This window comes from Pieris rapae, chromosome 18 (genome assembly GCF_905147795.1).
Source record: "Pieris rapae chromosome 18, ilPieRapa1.1, whole genome shotgun sequence".
Taxonomy (NCBI): Eukaryota; Metazoa; Arthropoda; class Insecta; order Lepidoptera; family Pieridae; genus Pieris; species Pieris rapae.
The window spans coordinates 4,226,906-4,245,590 of record NC_059526.1 but is presented as its reverse complement, the minus strand read 5'-3'; the positions used below and the strand labels follow the sequence as shown (position 1 = coordinate 4,245,590).

The following is an 18,685-nucleotide window of genomic DNA, read 5'->3' as shown; positions in this document are numbered from 1 at the left end:
AAGCTCGACCAGTCACCACATGTAGCACTCGTTCACGCCGCATGGCCAGCCAACAGCCCCCTCACCATATCGTTAGGAATGAGACAGACGCCACAAGGACGTCATATTACTTACACAATACTCTACTCAGTCACCAATACAATACTCATCTTACCATATTATGCTCAACACAAAGCACTTAATTATTGCACATTACTAAAATGCAATATCACTTCATTTTGAAGTTTATGAACTATAACATCCAATTATTATCTATTATAACTAGGGATATTTAAAGATCTTAAAGAGAATTATTCCAAATTCTCTTAAAAAATCTTAGACCAACTATTTACGAAACTCGGTTATATATCGTATACCTACAGATTGCAACATAAATTACCAGCAAATCGATATATTTAATGTGACTAAAAAATAATTAAAAAAATATTTAAAAACTCAGGTATATTTTAATAATATTGGTTTGTTTGTTTGTTCCTTCATATTAAATATATATTATAATCTATTAATCAATCCCAACTCAACTGTGCTTTGTAAAACTGTGCTTTATGTTTCTGTTTCAATGGGTATTCCGTTTTGGCTTTTGTGTGTAATTGTTTGAACATTGTTTAGTGATTAGCTGTAGCAATACTTAAATAAAATAAATAAATAATAAAAGATCGCACGGGAAATAAACGGTGTATCATAAATGATAATTAAAATTGTAGGTTTTTATAAACACAGCCATATTTGACACTTGCCGTGTTCATGAATAATGTTTTTATTAAACAGTTGACGCGAATACAAATTATATAATAATTGATGTATGAACTCTCTCCTTGTTAATGTTTTTGTAAAATTATCATATTTTATGCATTACAATGCGTAGATACAAAAATTATATTTCGCTGAAATAAAGAATGTAGAGTTATGCAACATGTATGTTGTAGTTAGTATAATGTTATTTTTTTTCGGTGAATCGATTTCGATTAATTTTCATCTTATATATAAAATTCTCGTGCCGCGGTGTTTGTGGTTAAGCTCCTGCGAAACGGCTTGACCGATTCTCATGAAATTCATCATCCCCTATCATTTATTATAAATGATATACATGGGAAAAAGACGTTTGCTAGCTAGTATAAATATAGATTTGGTATTTTTTATGTCCCCAGTCAAATTTGGCAAGTATGCATCATGTGAGTTATGACTTATTAATGCTTAAAACAGTGTTCCTCTTTTTAAATCTATCCAAAAATAAATTAGTATATTATCAGAGTTTCAGTAACTTGATTTGACATAAATGTTTACAGTATGGTTTGGTTCACACATGGACACTCTTCCGGAATACAGGCGTAAAAACGTTTTTTATGTCAATTTTGTACGATGCCTACAAGAAAACAATAATGACAAAGAATTAGTGTAAAAAAATTGGTGTAAAATAATTTCCCACATAAAAACCAAATCGTTAACAATCAAAACTTTATGAAGTCCACATAAATATTTATTTTAATCTATATATAATAATTAAGTCCTAATAAAGGATATAAGGCGAAAAGTAAATTAGATCCCAGGTTTGTACCCGTAAAAAAATTACCATTGAAAATATTTATAAATTGCCACAAAAATATCCTATAGTATCCATCGTTTACATTGAACAAAGTAGGCTTCGTAGTCAAAGTTCAGAAAATAATTTAAATTTGTTTTGAACACGAAATTCGGTCACACAAATAATATTAAAGAATTAAAATATTTATGCAAATTTGCTGTGAGGTTATCAACCTTTTTATAGAGGAAATTATTGCATTTCAACATATTACATAAGGATAGCATCAAACATATCCAATTTGGTATCAATTGACATATGTCATTCAGACACTTCAATGTCATGACTTCACTTTTAAGTCTAAAGTGCGTCATAAATTAGAATAATAGTTTAGACATCAATAAAAATTGAACATAATATGATGACAATTCAATGTAGGTAACTTGTGATATAAAAGTTGACTCTACGTATAAATAAGTATATCTATAACACTAACGAATTGTGGCAATGTATGGTATCTTTAAATTGTCAACAGTTATTAATTGATATAATAAAATGAGGGTTTTTAATAAAAAAGATGGAAGTATGGTGGTTATCGTGAATGAAATCGCGTTTAAATAACTTCATATTTATGATTTTGGAATTTGCGTAATCGTAAATATTCCTATGTAGGTAACTACATAAAAAATCATCTTGCCGTTTTATATAAATTTGCGACGATTGTGTTTCTATATACGTGATGTCTGATCATACTAAGATAAAAAAATATATGATCATAATGAACTTGTTGAATTAAATCTATGTTTTAAATTTGTAATGTGGCTTATGAGTCTATATTCGTCTTTTATTACAAAATATAAAATGACTGAGAATCAAACATTAGTCTGTCATTTTTTGCGAAAGCGTTGTTTTATTTTAGAATCTTAGATATGGTCTGATTCACATTTAACAAACTTTTTAATTAATTTTAAAATAGTTTCTTTATTGCGTTTTATATTTGAAGATAGTTTTTTTACTTCCCTACGTGCTTTATTAGCAGAACTGAAAATTCTTGGAGTGGAATCGAGTCACTAGAGATGCGATCGTTACGTGAGTGGAATTTAAATGGGCCAAAATGGCAAATTGGCAGGACACTGACGTTTGACATGCCTACATGCCGCGGTCGGGTATTTTGAGGAAAATGCTTAACTGATTTTTAATAGATACTATTTGTTATTCTTTCCCTAGAAATGAAAATCAAAGAATTAAATGTAGTAGTATACAGTAGTCGTACAACTCTACAGATTCTCAAGAAGAGGTTTTCATACTCAATTTTATAAACACAGAGTAGTGCTGTGTTGTGGCTTGAGCGTGCGACCTCATTCTTGGTCGTAAGTTCAAATCCCGGTTGTGCGCCCATGGACTTCTCGTTCGCATTTAACACTCGCTCGTACGGCAAAGGAAAACTTGAAAACCAGACTATTAAAGGGCCGTTATACCCAAAAAGTCGATGTCGTATGTGAGGCACAGAAAAGTAACGTTTTATTTATTATAAGAAAGAAAATAATCACGAAACAGATTGCCAAAACTGAGGCCAAGATCAAGGATTTTGGCCGCACAGTTCACACATAAACACATATCGTGAGAATTTTCGGATCTTGAAACGGAATTATATTTTCAAATATTAACGTGTTACACGATTAATCTTGCTTATTACTTCAAAGGAAGTCACAAAGGACTATAGTTACCTTGACAGAGCATCTGATGTGCAAGGCAATTTGCCGCTGTGAGCCACTCCTTAACAAAGAAGCTGAAGAATATTTTACCTATCTTCATCAGTCACGTAGATACTGAATGCGGTCTCAGTACTGTGACGAATAATTTAAAAATTATGAAGCCATTCCTTGTAAAATAGTAAACAATATGAGTCCTACTGCGAGATAATTATTGTTTCGCCGAGAATCAAAAGTAGACTCGTTCTTCTGGACTAACTTGGACCAATCTTCACTCTGGGTTCTGTGTAATTTTTTCTCCTTGTAGAAGTTGATCTAATAATAAATTATGTTTATCCTTCACGGACATATTATTTACACCTGTTATCCGGAAGAGTGTCTATGTGCGGAACAAACAATACTGTTATTTAAATTTAACTTCCGGGGGACATATAAAAAAATAAAAATCAATGGCGCAACAACCTTTAAGGTCTGAGCTTCAGATTTATGTATCTATTTCCGGATCATTTGTTAATCTAATAGGCAAGTAGGTGATCAGCCATTCTGTGCCTGACGCAAGCCCTCGAGATTTTGGGTCTAAAGCAAGCCGGATTCCTTACGATGTTTTCCTTCACCGTTCGAGCGAATGTTACATGCGCACATAGAAATAAGGTCCATTGGTGCACAGCCGGGGATTAAATGAATGTTAGTATTTTTATTAAATAGACGCCTTTTTTCATGTATAGTTAATATCGCATCCCATCGTTTATTAGTCTTCTTTTACCCTCGTGAACTAGTGCATATTTATGTTACAACCATAAACCATTATCTTTAAACGCTTTTTGGGCTTTGGCCTTTTGGCTTTTCTAAATGTATAACCTTTGCTATAACAAATATTTGTCAAGTCAAATACATAGAAAACGTTTTATTACTACTAATCAAAAGTAAAACTCTGCAAATACTTTAAAATATGCCTATTACGAGCTCAAATTTCAAATGAAACCAGTTCATTGCTTACTCATAACGATTTATGCTATGTTTATTTTTTCCATATTTCCGAAATCATAAAATTTTGGTACATTTTTAATATTATTATTAATTTATATATACTCCGTTATTTACAAACTAAACAGTAAAAAAAGAAACGAAATTTGTATATAGTTTCATTGATGACATTATATGGCTGGAATTCTCTTCGCAGCAAAGAATTTGTACAATGGACAAAAACAGCATTTTGCATCTGTTCCTATCCTGTGTTTAATAAATAATTTCTGCCTCCACTCTGCTGCACACCACGGGGGTGATTTCTATTACTATATTTATTTACAAAAGACTGCCAAAATGTTCTAGAAGTATCCCAAAGGTGTAATAATTTATTGATTAAATTCTCATATCGTATGTGTATCGCGATCACGCAAATACCAAGGTCCATCTTTAATATTCCGACAAGCTATCAGACACATTGTCAACTAATTTGGTCTCTATTGTGTTGAGCAATACAATTCCTTGACTAATACAAAATCAAGATACAACAATTAAACAATGCAATTGTAAACAAATTTTTAAATTGTATTAGAATTTTAAATGTTCCATGAACGATGCGTTTGTTTCAGTATCAAATATGTAAAAAGAGCTTTTTCCTTTATGCTATATATATACAATATATTTAATTTACAAATTAATATTGATATTTTCTTATAAATATTAAAATTATATATCATTTAAAAAAAAATTATTGCAATTTAAGCTTTGTGTATGTAAGTTCCAAATCAATTTGTTGTTACTATCAACATACTTAAACGTTTTTATCTACTTTTAGCTTCATTCGTTGTTTTTTGTCAAATTCATAATCAGCGCCGGTACTACGTAAAAACTAATAGCAAAAGTTCGTCCGAAATTGTTTTATACAATTATGTGGTTCTTAATATCCGTAAATGTTCTTGATTTCAGATGGGTCACCGAGTACCCAGGTACTCCAGTCTGCTATGGGGTGTCTGTATACCAAGTTCTTGTAGTAGCTACGACTTGGAAGAGGAGCTTTCAAACAAGCTATCACGTCTTGGCGTGACTGTCAAAGTACAAAACACTATGTGTACTGTTAAAAACTTTAAGCGGCCGTACTCCTTTGGAAAATCTCTAGCGATGTAAGTTATACAATTCTCTATCTAACTATAAGATATATTTACTGAAATAAGTCTAGCAGGATTTCTCCGTAATTTCAATAGCGACTCCGATTTCAATATAATAGTGACGTACTCCATAGTACAATGTCATAATCACACGGGTATGCCAAAAACTTTATTAAGATTGGGCAACATTGTCAAAATGTCAACCACGTTAGTCAATCATTCGAAATCTATATTACCCGATACAACGGTGGAATAGCCCTCATGCACATTATTTATAAGTCCAGACGATAATAATCAAATCAAGTAAACACTGAATCAAAATCTAAACCTTTTCTTATAGTTTCAAAAACATTTTTTAAACTTAATTGCACTATATATAACCTTGGTTACTTATCATAAACACACCTGAAACATTATAAACCATTTGCGGTTAATTTACAATAAATGCATTAATAACAAATATTATGAAATTTGTTAGATTTTTTCCTCTTGCGAAAAGGTTACATAGATGTTTCTGTTACAAAATCTGTGATTGTTAAGAGGCTATAGGACCCGCCCGGTGTTGGCCTTAGGATCGCTTGTTACAGCTATTGTTAGAGATACGAAATACAAAATAACTTTGTGTAGTGCTGACCATATTACATATTTCGTCATCTCTTTGCCTAATGAAATGTTGATACTGTATTTGGGTATATTGTCCCTTTTACACTCACATGATGTTAAGGAAACTGCTGCCTATAGGCACTCCCATTGCCTATAGGGCTCGTAAGTGCATCTCCGGCCTTATAAAAATTGATATGCTCTTTTCTTAAGTTCTGCTTATACGCTATGTACATTAATCATAAATTAATTGCTTAAAATAAATAATATAATTAAAATTAAGTTAAGAAAAATATATAAATTTATATGTTTTGTGCGAATAATTATTGTTGATTTAATTTAAGCATTAGAATCATAGTACTACCATCTCTATATTCAACGTTATTCTCAATATTACAGAGCATTTTTCCTCGGAGTCCTACTTCTTCTTACCTTGGGAACTATATTCGACGATGGAAAGGAGGGTGCAACGAATTTCGAAAAGTTACTAACCGCGTTTTCTTTGAAACGCAACCTTCGGAAGGTTTTCGATCTTTCGGATTCGCCTACACGAGTCAAGGGGGTGGATGTATTTAGAGGCATAAATGCATTTGCGCTTCTCATGGCTCATAAGTCTATGGCGATGGCGCATAGCCCTTATGTCAACAAGGCTAGCTATGCAGAGGTAGGATTCTTTGTATTTTTATTTATTTATTTATTTATTTAATTATAAGTAATCAAACAGCTTACTTAATACATATTATTATACAAAATACTAATACAATACACAAAGCCAAAACAGATTACATAGATTAACAAATTATGTATAAAAAACAGAAAACAAGCAAGACAAAGTTACATTTAAAAAAAACGAAATAATAAAATTAAAAAATTACTACACATACTATTAATAGTCTATATTTAGAAACATTTATGTCGCGTAATATACTTTGGGTATGTCAGTGAGTGAGCCAGTGGATTTTTCATCATTATTGGATATATTATTATAATTTTGCGATCTGACTGTAATAATAATAATGACCGCATAACTAAGCTAAATATTGCGTGATCTAAGGTTTTAACTTGATTTTCTTCAAGTACAAAGCGTCCTTACTAAGGTGACTTTTTACGGAAAAACCATTTCATAATGGAATTCGCACCAGAACCCTTGAAATAATTTTTATGTCAATGAAAAGAAATCAATATCATAGAAAATAATTTTCAATCTTGTAGAAAAAACAATATAAAAGTAAGAAGAAAAAATTAAGTAAATTATTAGTATAAACGAAATTTCTTTAATAATATTGAAGTTTTTTTATTTCGTAAGAAATTTTTAAATATTCCTTATCAAATAATGTTTATAATCTCCCTAAACTAAGAAGCAGCCGTGTTTGCGCATGCTCCATTTCTTTATTTATGGTCAAGTGATCTGTGCCTTCTAACCCAGAACAATTACCACCAACAGCATCAGACCCAGCTGGGTCTGCGCATCTTATATTTATAAACTAAGGAGACATAATGTGTATGTGTAATATTACTACATAAAATCATGAAAAAAAAATAACAAATTAATTACACCTACAGTTGAGAACACGGCAAAATTGCCATATCATAAATACGTTAAGGTGTGCTAAGACTCGTGAATACCCTTCAATCATCGCCTTGAATCATTGATTTGTTTTAATTGCATCTTTAACGCCAGCAAGGGCATTCTGAAGGAAACGTTTATATCACTCATCATTTTTAATTACACTACGTAATAGCATCTTCGTAGATCACGTGTCTTAAAGGCTGTTGGAACTGGTATTCTGTAACCCAAAATAGATCCCAACTTCAATACAGTGTTTTGTGCATTAATGATAAATATTCAATTGACTACATGGTAGAAAAATCAAATATCGAAGCCGAATTGGTAGTACTCGATTCTCTTAACAGCCGCAATGATCAAGGTGTAATCCAAACAATGTAAACCGATGGCTTACTTATACGTGCCAGCAGTTGGGTGGTTGCCTTGGGTGGCACCCGGTGCGGAAGCAATAAATTTCATATGTTTATCATATTAATAGATCCATGGCAAAGAAAAAAATTATCAAAGGCCATGGATCAATTATTAAAAGATCGCGAGTTTACGTCAGGCTCTGTTACGGGAATCCCCAAATTCTACATAGAGCTGAGCTAATTCTAGTTGGAGGAATCCTAGCATTTTTTTTTTGTTGTACATTGTTTCTTAATATTGAAAGAGTGAGAGAGGGTGGGTGTCACCCCAAGAAAGGTGACTCCCGGTGCGGTCCGCACTAGAATATCTATTACTAAATACTCTTAAATAACGTAACACATTTTTGCAGGTATTCGGTATGCCTTGGGCTGTGGTTGGTAGATCGGCGATCGTGTACACCGACAGTTTTCTCTACCTCAGCGGGTTTTTAAATGCCCACAACCTATTGCAAGATCTGGAGAAAAGAGGAACTATTGACTTGAAGAGCAGGCTCTTGTCTAGATGGTTCAGGTATGGTGTATTATAACAAGACATACACAGACAGATACTTATAAGAATTATGATGAAAAAATTATGTGTTTGTAGAAATTAATCTAGAAGAACCAAGTAAAAGAACAAACAGTTTATATTATTGGTAGTATACTTTTCCCCGATTCCACATAATTGATTATATGTATATTTTCATTTCATAATACTCACAAACTAAAGTAGGGGCATTAAGTATTGCCTTATAATATATTCATGTATTACTAAAACTCTGATGACTATTTTTATAGAGAGAAATATTGGAAAACTATTAAAAACATAGTTTTATGTTGTACTCAGATATTTATTCCGGTAGAGCGAACAGACAATACGGAATAGTTTTTTTTTATAGAACAGGGGGCAAACGGGCAAAAGACTCACCTGATATTAAGTAATACCGCCGTCTACGGACACTCAATGCCAAAGGGCTCGCGAGTGCGTTGCCGGCCTTTTAACAATTGGTACGCTCTTTTCGTGAAGGACCCTACGTCGAATTCGGAAATACTTCAATGGGCAACTGAAGCATTCCATTTGCTTACATAAATGTTCCATATATTAGAGTGAAATTAAAATGTAGGCTAAGTAAAAAGGCGAACCGAAGATTCGAATTTTAAATAAAATAATTATGTTTAAAATTGAAATTTAAAAGTCGCAGATAACAAAACAGCACATTTAATGAGGTTTTAATTAATAAGATTTATTTATATATTAAATAATTATATTAATATACAATTACAAACTAAAAATATATCTAATAACTAGCCTTAAAATTTAATTATTAAAAAATATTATTAATAAGATTATAGACTTATTTTGCTTATTAAACATCAAATACAATGTTGCACTAACAATTATGAAATACAAATTCGCTTACACATTGAAATCCGATCAAAAGTAAATCAGTTACGTCATTAGTATTAACACGTGTGAATTAAATCCAATAAACCGATTTTAACACATTAGTAATATGGGATTATTTTGCAATTACAGCGAGCGTTTTACGAGTATCAATGTAATCAGCTCGGAAGATACAATAGCTAGAAACATTTCTGTAACCGATCTTCTTGTTGTTTTATAAGCAAATAGTAATTAGACTTTTGTGACAGGAGCAACATTACGTCACTGAAACTGGCCCATTGAAAAATTGGTCAAGGTTCAAAATCTTAGCCACTTGTGTAACAAACAGAACTACATCTACATGAACTGAACTATAAATTGCTATTTCATAAACCTCAAAACAATTGAAATGATGTGTAGTAAAATAAACGGCTTTGTTTGTTCCCTCATATTAAATATATATTATAATCTATCAATTAATAAATCTTATAATTTAGAATTTAGTATTAATTTGTGCTTTGTAAAACTGTGCTTCATGTTTCTGTTTCAATGTGTATTCCGTTTTGGCCTATGCGTATAATATTATATAATTAATAAATAATAAAAATTAATAGGAATACTTTAATAAAATAAATAAGTTTTTCTCCATTTACTCGGGCGAGAAAATAAAAAAATATTTCTTACTTTAAATTTTCGTTTTGGCGATATTTTAATAAATGTCTATTAATACACCAACAAAATAAAACAGTGTAGTAAAAACATGGATTGTAGATTCTATTTTATTCTTGTTCAGGTCAAACATATGCCGGCTCAAAGTCAGCGCCAGTAGAGTGTGCATTTTAACGACCGTGAAATTGATGCTGAGACCTCAGTAGACACATTCTAAGTCGAGTCATATTTCAACTGTTATATTATTAAAAACTTAGGTTTTGCTTATCTGAGAATGCGAAATATTTATACTAATTTTATAGAGAAAAAATATTTGTATGTAATGTAGTATCTTTGTAATGAAATGGCTCAAAATGTAAGGGACATATTTAAAAAAAACATTTGAATGCTAAATTATCACCGGTAAATATAGGCTATTTTTATTACAAAAAAATAAGGATCTCTACTAAAACTACAATAATGTTACCCACATGTGTAGAACTTGCCTATAAAATATCTTCTATCGCATGCGCTGCTAAAACTATTGATAGAACAAAAAAATGTTCCACAATATTAAAGAGCATTGTAGTATATATATAGAGCAATATTAAAGAGTGTATGTACACCCGTGTGAAGAAAGGACGGGCCGCTAGTAAGAAATAAAAGGAAATACGAAACGATTTTGAGTTCCGTTTGATGCTGAAATTTGAACGTACCCAACGCGCCGTTCTTAAGTTCCGATATGAAACCTGTTCACTACTACCTTAAAAATTGTACATTGAAACAAAATATATTTTAACGTTTAGATATATTTATAGCAATGTGCAAACTTTTTTAAAAACACACCACACCACATCATACATAAAAACACTCTTTCTTCATCCAACGCTTTTTCCCCTTCAGAGGCCCTTTCATCTTTAGCCACTCTCTTAAAAACTTTCACTAAGGATTCAATATTTAATATATTCACTAACAATCTGAAACAATATATTTTCAAACTTGGTTTTCTGAAACGGAAAATATTCATATTGTTAATATAGTTTTATTATAAATTGTAAATATTATGTATATATATACCGTAAACATATCAAAAGGAAGCGACTAGCTGCCCACAACACAGAGAACCCTTGAGGCTTCTGTATTTCTTTTTCACTTAAAATCCTATTTTTTTTATGTGTAATAAAGTTTTCTTTCATGGATAATGCTCAAACTGAATCGATTGTAAGCGGATAAATAATAAGGCGGATTAACTGATTGTTTGTACTTAATCCAACTATTCTTGTATAATTAATACTAATAAATAATCTGTTTTCAGACTGTTTCCATTATTCTTGAGTCTGATGTTATTCTGCACCTACATTCTGCCTGACCTTAACAATGGACCCCAGTGGAACCTGGTAGTGGAAGAACATAGTCGTGTTTGCGAAAAGAATATGTGGAAGAGTTTCCTTTTCATACACAACTACTTTGGATTTGAGGAAATGGTAACTATTACTTTTTACATGGAAATATCAATTTCCCTACAAATTATTAGGTCTGGAGCTCAGGGGTCTCTGTATATGTTTCTTGATCATTAATTAGTTTTTTCTAAAAGGCAAGTCAACAGTCTTCTGACCCTGACACACCGCGCCGCGGTTTTTGAATCTAATGACGGTTTCCTCACGATGTTTTCGGTTCGAGCGAGTGTTTAATTCGCATATAGAAAGTCCGTTAGAGCAGGAGTTCGAAATTCAGTCCCACGCAAGCACCAGAAAGCATGCAAAGAAAGATGCTTTTTGTAATACATTAAAGTAGGATTTATTTTTAGTTATTTTTTTGTATCTGTTTCGTGACCACTTCACCAGGGTGATCATCATTTTCAGCCTGACTTTCTCCGTCTAAGATCCTAACGATATTCTTGGTATTAAATTCGTACAATAATGAGTTAAACATTCTTAGGAAGAGGAAGTATTAGAGTGATTCAGAGATAAAAAACGATGAGCAATTAAGCTAACATTGTTTTTATTAACCGCTAAAAACCATATCTGCAACAGGAAAATGAAAATCTTTAACCGGTATTCTCTAAAATAAATAGGAAAATATTGAAAACTCAATGCAGAATCGAGATCAAAGATTCGCAATAGATAAGTGGGTGACACCAATAACTTATATAAGAGGCTGGGAACTGGTGCATATTGCAAAGCATTGTTAATAACGCCTGATAATTGATATTTGCAATGAGAAATTCATTCACCAAGCATTCCCTTCGCGAATGAAAAAACTGTTGATTATTTATTATTATAAAATCCTTTAGCTGCCGGTTTTCTAAGACTTTAATAATGGAAACAAGAGACAAAATAAAATAGATACACTAGCAGAATATGATAGATATATCGTTTTACATTTAATGCAATTTGAACACTATACCATAAAACATACAAAACATTTTAGTAAACAACTTCACTTCCTAATTTTGTAAGAATGCTGTCGAACGAAGCTTCTTGTATCAACTTTAAATACAATAAGTTGGCTAGTAAATTATTGCGTTTTACTTCAGGCATCTCCAGTGATACCAACAATCTTCGGCTACAAATTAGTAGGTACATACAGGTAGTATGGCGCGCTAATAACGTTCTTTGAACCGCTAAGAATATACAACATCTCGACCTTACCCATGGGGCCTTCGAGGGCTGAGCCCTGGGCTGGTTGACGACTTAACGGTGTTAACTTGCACACGCTACTTAGCCAATGCTGAAGAAAACATTATCTTGGTGTTATTGCATTTAAATATTGCTCCTTGCATTACCGTTTTGCAGCTATCTACGGTGACTTAAGTCGTGCCCATCTCAAGATCAAGTTCTTTCGTAAAACAGGCAAATCTTTATCAATCTTAAAATAAAATCTTAAGCCCAAACGAAAAAGCTTAAAACAGCCCCAAGATGTAACGCCATAGGATGGTGTAAGATTAACGCGTTTCCCACCCACCACTACGTTTCTTTCTCCTCTCGGTAGTTCGAAAACGGTGGTTTCAGAATTTCTTTGTAAAGTTAAATGTTGAATGAGTGTTTGCATACAATTAGTGACGTTTGACCTCATTCAACGATGTTCTTAACAAAATAGATGTACATAAGACCTTCAGTGTAAATAGCTAATTGCAACTTTAAATTTTATCCTTCAAGTAAGGTCGGCTAAAATTAACTTTCAATTGGCTAAGGTTGCGAATTCTTAAAATACATGATAATTGCATCGTCGTGAATAAAGTTAAAAGCAAGCCTTGGAGATACTGTTTTAGAGTTAATATCTATTTTTACTTATATTATTATTTTAATACCACACTGTTCCTTATTTATATAAATGAACTGTGTGGGATGGACCTTAGAAATGGAAAAATTGTAGCCTTTGCTGATGACGCCGCCTTGTTGTTCCATGGTCAGGATTGGTCTGAGGCCTTTCAACATGCTCAGATAGGTTTGAATTTAGTTTCTGATTGGCTATTTAGAAGTTCCCTGGCCCTTAACTCTGATAAAACCAAATTCATAACCTTCGAAATTACGAAGCGTAAAATCCCTTCTAATCTTGAACTTGTGTCACATGCTGGATCATGTTTAACCAAAGTGCAATGCGGATGTCCAAAACTTACCTCCACAAGTACCTTGAAATACTTAGGTGTCATGCTAGATAGCAACCTGAATTTTCAAGCTCATATTGATCTATTTACCGGTAGAATTAGAAAATTGATTTATATATTCAAAATTTTGAGGCACATTGCTAATCACACATTAATAAAAACCGTCTACTTATCACTATGTCAATCCATTCTGGGCTATTGTATATCTTCATGGGGTGGCTCCGCAAAAACACAACTTCTGAAGGTAGAAAGAGCTCAAAGAGCTATTCTCAAGGTAAGCGCTTTCCTTCCGTTCATGTATCCCACGGCAGAGACTTACAAACATTGGAAGGTTCTCACTGTTCGTCAAATCTTCATTCTTGCCACAATACTACGCAAACACTCACTTCTCAAATATGACCCACACCTCAATGATAATAAGCGTAGAAAAAATGCACTGTGCCATACAAAACCCTTTCGCACAAGCTTTGCTCAAAAATTCTTCTGTTTTTTGGGTGATTACTTATGTAACAAGGTAAACACTTCTCTCTCCATATATCCCCTAACAAAAAATGAGTGCAAGAAGACGGTTACACTGTGGCTATTGGACTTAAACTATGAGGTTACCGAGAAAATGCTTATCATAACTAAATAGTTGAGCATAAAGTTTGACACAAATTTTATGTAAATTTTAGTTAATAATTATTTGGAGTATGATTGTGCAATATTTTTACGTCAATTATTCAGAACACACACATACACAGATACACATACACAAACACACACATACACAAACACACACGCATACACCATGTGGTTTCCTTATAATTAATATAATTGTCTATTCTTTACATATAATCATTTTGTCGATCCGAAGTGGTGGAGGCCTGATGACCTGTAACACAGGTGCACAACCTTTAGCAGGCATCAGTCTCACTTAAGCAATAGCAGTGATCCAAATAAGAATGACAATTATTGTATATGTTTTTATATGTTTTTGTTTTTGTGAGAAAATAAATAAATATTATTATTATTATTATTTAATATTTTTCTATTAATTAGTACAAAGACATCTCGCCCATATTAAAACAGTATTAAGCTCGCGATTCTAAACCGTGTAGTGTATTCGAACTCCGCTTGTGCACTCATGAATTTTGTATAAAGAAATTAACTTTTGTTCGTACATTAAAGCCGAAAGGAAACAATGATAAGAAAATGGCATGCTTTCACCAAAAAGCCTTCTCGCCTATATCGAAAAATCTTAAACAAAGCAAATTCAAAAATAAGAGGCTCTTTCTACCAGAAAACCCCTTATTTTCGAAGTTTTTTGAAGTTTTCTTTTTCGCAATCAACAACAAATATACAATATATGAACCCATTGTGAGTCAATAAGGTTAAAATATGTTCATTTACAAATAAATCATTTTAAACGCAGTAATTATGTTCAGCGCCATCTAGCGGTTGTTTGAAGAACTAATAATGTAAACGACAAAGACATTGATGATGTATGTGACATTAATGGCGCTTTATGAAAATAGTTTAAACATTATAGGCGCCAGATAGAAAATATTCACTTTATTAACAAACCAATTAAAAGTAGCTCATGCAAAAGTAGATCCCTTATTTGCCTCCACTACTGTCTCTCAGGTCAAGACCAAAGTTGCAGTGGTTTTTATGAGATATATACATAAGTCTCAGTTGACAATCGTTTATAAGTAACATTATTGTTAACATTTCAGTGTCTCACTCACACCCATCAAATAGGCATTGACATGCAATTGTACGTAGCAACATTCCCTCTGATGCTCATTCTGTGGCGTTTCCGACGAACTGGTCTTGCGCTTATCGTCGCCATTGCAGCAGGGTCTACGGCACTGAGGTATCTGGCCATACACTGGTATGACATCAGCATGTTCGTCTACTATGGAATATCGTAAGTGTATATATAAACTGCAGTTTTAGTTCCAATATTAGTCTTACACATACATTTACAAATTGTAATATTTTTTTGCATATACCCTTTTTGTCAACTTAAAAACGATTCCCAATAAAATTCCTATTGTTTATACCTGGTATGAAATTAATACAGTTAATAAAAATTATTTTAATTTTTTACATCGCCTACGACATCTTATGTCTAAAAACGCTTCAGCTTTGGAATAATAAAATTCCTCGTTTTAGTTCTAAACAAAAACCACATATCCTATGCACGCTTAATTATCACTATTATTTTTTTAATATTCGGCAGAGTATCAAAGTTACTAGACGCAGCGAGGTACTCCTACATTCTACCAACACACAGAGCCACCATTTACCTCATCGGAGTATTGATGGCGTATTTCATCAAATCCAAAAAATCACATGTCAAACTCAGTGACGTAAGTTTACAAATTTAACTATATGCAACTGTTATCTTGTTCATTTCAAATTAACAGCTATATTAAGTTACTAATTACATTATTATTTGATTAAGAACTTAAAAATACTTTCTTGCTTTGCTTTTTGAACATAATAATCTATTAACATTAGTCTGTAAGTTTATACTAACTGATGGATTATTTTATCTGAACAAATAAGTAAAAAATAATAATAAAGCTTTGGACTTCCCTTTCCCAGCTTCTTTACAAGCATTTCCTTTCAGTATCGTATTCAACTGTGTAACTTGGTGTAGATTTCTGTGTATTAAAATTTGAGATTTCATTAAATTTTTTAAAAATAGTTTTCGCACTCTTACACAACTTGATTTCATTTTTTCCCTGTTTTTTTCTTTAGTTTCTTTAAACATGGAGTCTCGTCTGCTAGGCATCGCTTAGTAGCGAAAAGGTCGTTGCACACTGCTTTTCTTTCTTTTTTTAAAAGTATTTTGTTAATATTATCATTTACAAATTTTCCTTGACAAGGAAGACACATGGAGACTTATTCGATGACGTAATATGATTTAGTGTTGCATCACAGCTAAGGTCGACTTAGAGTCATGACAGTAATATTTAATTCGATTTGTTTTTGTTTTCTAGACTCAATCCAGATTAGTATGGGTCGTATGCTGGTCAGTAGCGGCCTTTACAATAGCCAGCCCGTACAAAATGGGTCTTGAAGGGTACAACTATGAGCACTTCCAGGCCGCTATGTTTGCTGCGTTTGCGCCGATTTTATGGGGCCTCTTCATGAGTATTGCGCATTGGGCTATTTGTAATGATTATGCAGGTATGTCGTATGATATAAATATACTTGAAATTTACTTTTATAAATATCTGAGAGATATAGTTTTGAAGTTTAATCCTAACACGGGTATTGGAACATTTCTGTATTTTATTTTTGTGTATGCAATATATGCGTATCGCTGTTTTTTAATGTATTTCTTTAGTGTTACAAACATATAATTAGACTATAACAGATTGGCTAAAGAATACTGAACAATATTGGTGTTGCACATACACGAATAACTTTGAAGAATACTTAATTTTAAGGGTATTTAAATTTAATTGGTAATTAAAAACGGAGTTATTAGTAAGTTGATCATCATTCCAAATATTTTATACCAACTAAATTAGTATTTTTTATCTAAAGTATTATTATTTTCTCTCAAATGATGTTAATGATGTGATTACGAGACAAAGTAATACTTTACTTCTATATAACTATTTATACTTGTACATATAAAATACTAGAATTGAACAAATAGTTTCAGTAAATCTTCCTTTTCAAGGTATCGGAACGTCATTCGTTGAGTCGCGATTATTCAAGTTCTTCAATAAGATCGCATACAGTGTCTACCTTACTCAGTTTCCCATATTCTTCTACAATGTTGGGGTCCAAAGGCATGCTGAGTATTATTCTCCTTTCTTACTGGTAAGCACTTCAATACGAGTAAACATTTTATGTGGTTATATCATCAAAATGAGCAGTTTTGTCTTCGCTTCAGCGTGCGACTCTCATCCTGAGATCGTAGGTTCGAACCCCGGCTGTGCACCAATGGACTTTCTTTCTATGTGCGCATTTAACATTTGCTCGGACTGTGAAGGAACACATCGTGAAGAAACATGTCTTCGACCCAAAAAGTCGACGACGTGTGTCAGGCACTGGAGACTGATCACCTACTTGCCTATTAGATTTAAATATGATCATGAAACAGAATAACACAATTTAAGATCAACAATAAAGAATTTGAAATATGTTTTCTTAATTCTTTCAATTCTTCTGGTCAAGTTTTTGTAAGTAAACCCAATTAAAAGTTCGTTAATAAACTTCCAAATTCCGGTGAATCAAACAAAAGAATGTCCATTCACTCGTTTAAAGTAAAATAAACTTCATTCGGGGTCTTAAGCTATGCTTAAAGTTTTTAAATAAAATTATTATTTAACATTGTATTGTTAAGTACTCTCTGATTTTAGGAAATAATTACGTGCGACAAACAAAAGATCATGAATAAAATCAGTAATTAAACATTAAAGCCTTAATTTACACAATATGTTTTATCATAAAACAAAACTTAAACAAAGAATTAATTTAATTAAGAACACATTAATGTTTTAATTGCTCTTAAAATAATGCGAACTGCAAACATCGCGAAACGTAGGGATTATCTTCAAATCCAAACAAATTGTTTGTGTTATTAATTTAATCTGTTTAAATATGATCATTAAGTAGTATTAAAATTACTAATTACATATTTTTTAATCTAATTTCAATTTGCATTAGGCGTCATCTGTATAATATTTGGCTTTCTACTCCGCTATTACTATTAGAAGCTCTACGATGACCAGCTTTCTGGTATAATTTTTTTATCTGTTCTAAAAATCATTGTTTCGAAAATACAATTATGTGTACTTACAGATTCAGGTCCCAGAGATGGCAGCAGTGCTGTTGATATCTATAATGTCAACCGTCGCCATTGAAATGCCTTTTAACCAAGTGTATAGGATATACTTCGGTGAGTATTTATGACATTATTAAAAGTAACATATAATATTAAGTTTCTTTAAACTGACTTTGTACACTAAGGGTCTGTTTCCCAATGTTCGGATAAGTTCCAAATAAGCTATTTATTACTTATTGTTAGGATAAACAGTATTTTTGCGTTTCACGACTGTCAGATAGCGCTATTCGTCATGAAACGCGAAGTATGTAATTTGGAACTTTTATCTTTCGAATAATATATGTGCATAGCTTTTTTTT

The 18,685-nt window shown here is 32.2% G+C and overlaps 1 protein-coding gene across 2 annotated transcripts in view; it reads left to right on the top strand.

Moving 5' to 3' along the window:
* The window catches only part of LOC111001405 (nose resistant to fluoxetine protein 6), a 32,744-nt gene that overhangs the window by 13,675 nt on the left and 384 nt on the right, over window positions 1–18,685 (top strand). For both annotated transcript variants that reach the window (XM_045632193.1, XM_022271298.2), the window contains exons 3-11: window positions 5,161–5,354; window positions 6,339–6,603; window positions 8,264–8,424; window positions 11,240–11,408; window positions 15,250–15,443; window positions 15,759–15,888; window positions 16,525–16,714; window positions 17,217–17,359; window positions 18,344–18,440. In XM_045632193.1, coding sequence (XP_045488149.1) covers window positions 5,161–5,354; window positions 6,339–6,603; window positions 8,264–8,424; window positions 11,240–11,408; window positions 15,250–15,443; window positions 15,759–15,888; window positions 16,525–16,714; window positions 17,217–17,359; window positions 18,344–18,440 — 1,543 coding nt within the window. The remainder of the gene's footprint in view (window positions 1–5,160; window positions 5,355–6,338; window positions 6,604–8,263; window positions 8,425–11,239; window positions 11,409–15,249; window positions 15,444–15,758; window positions 15,889–16,524; window positions 16,715–17,216; window positions 17,360–18,343; window positions 18,441–18,685) is intronic.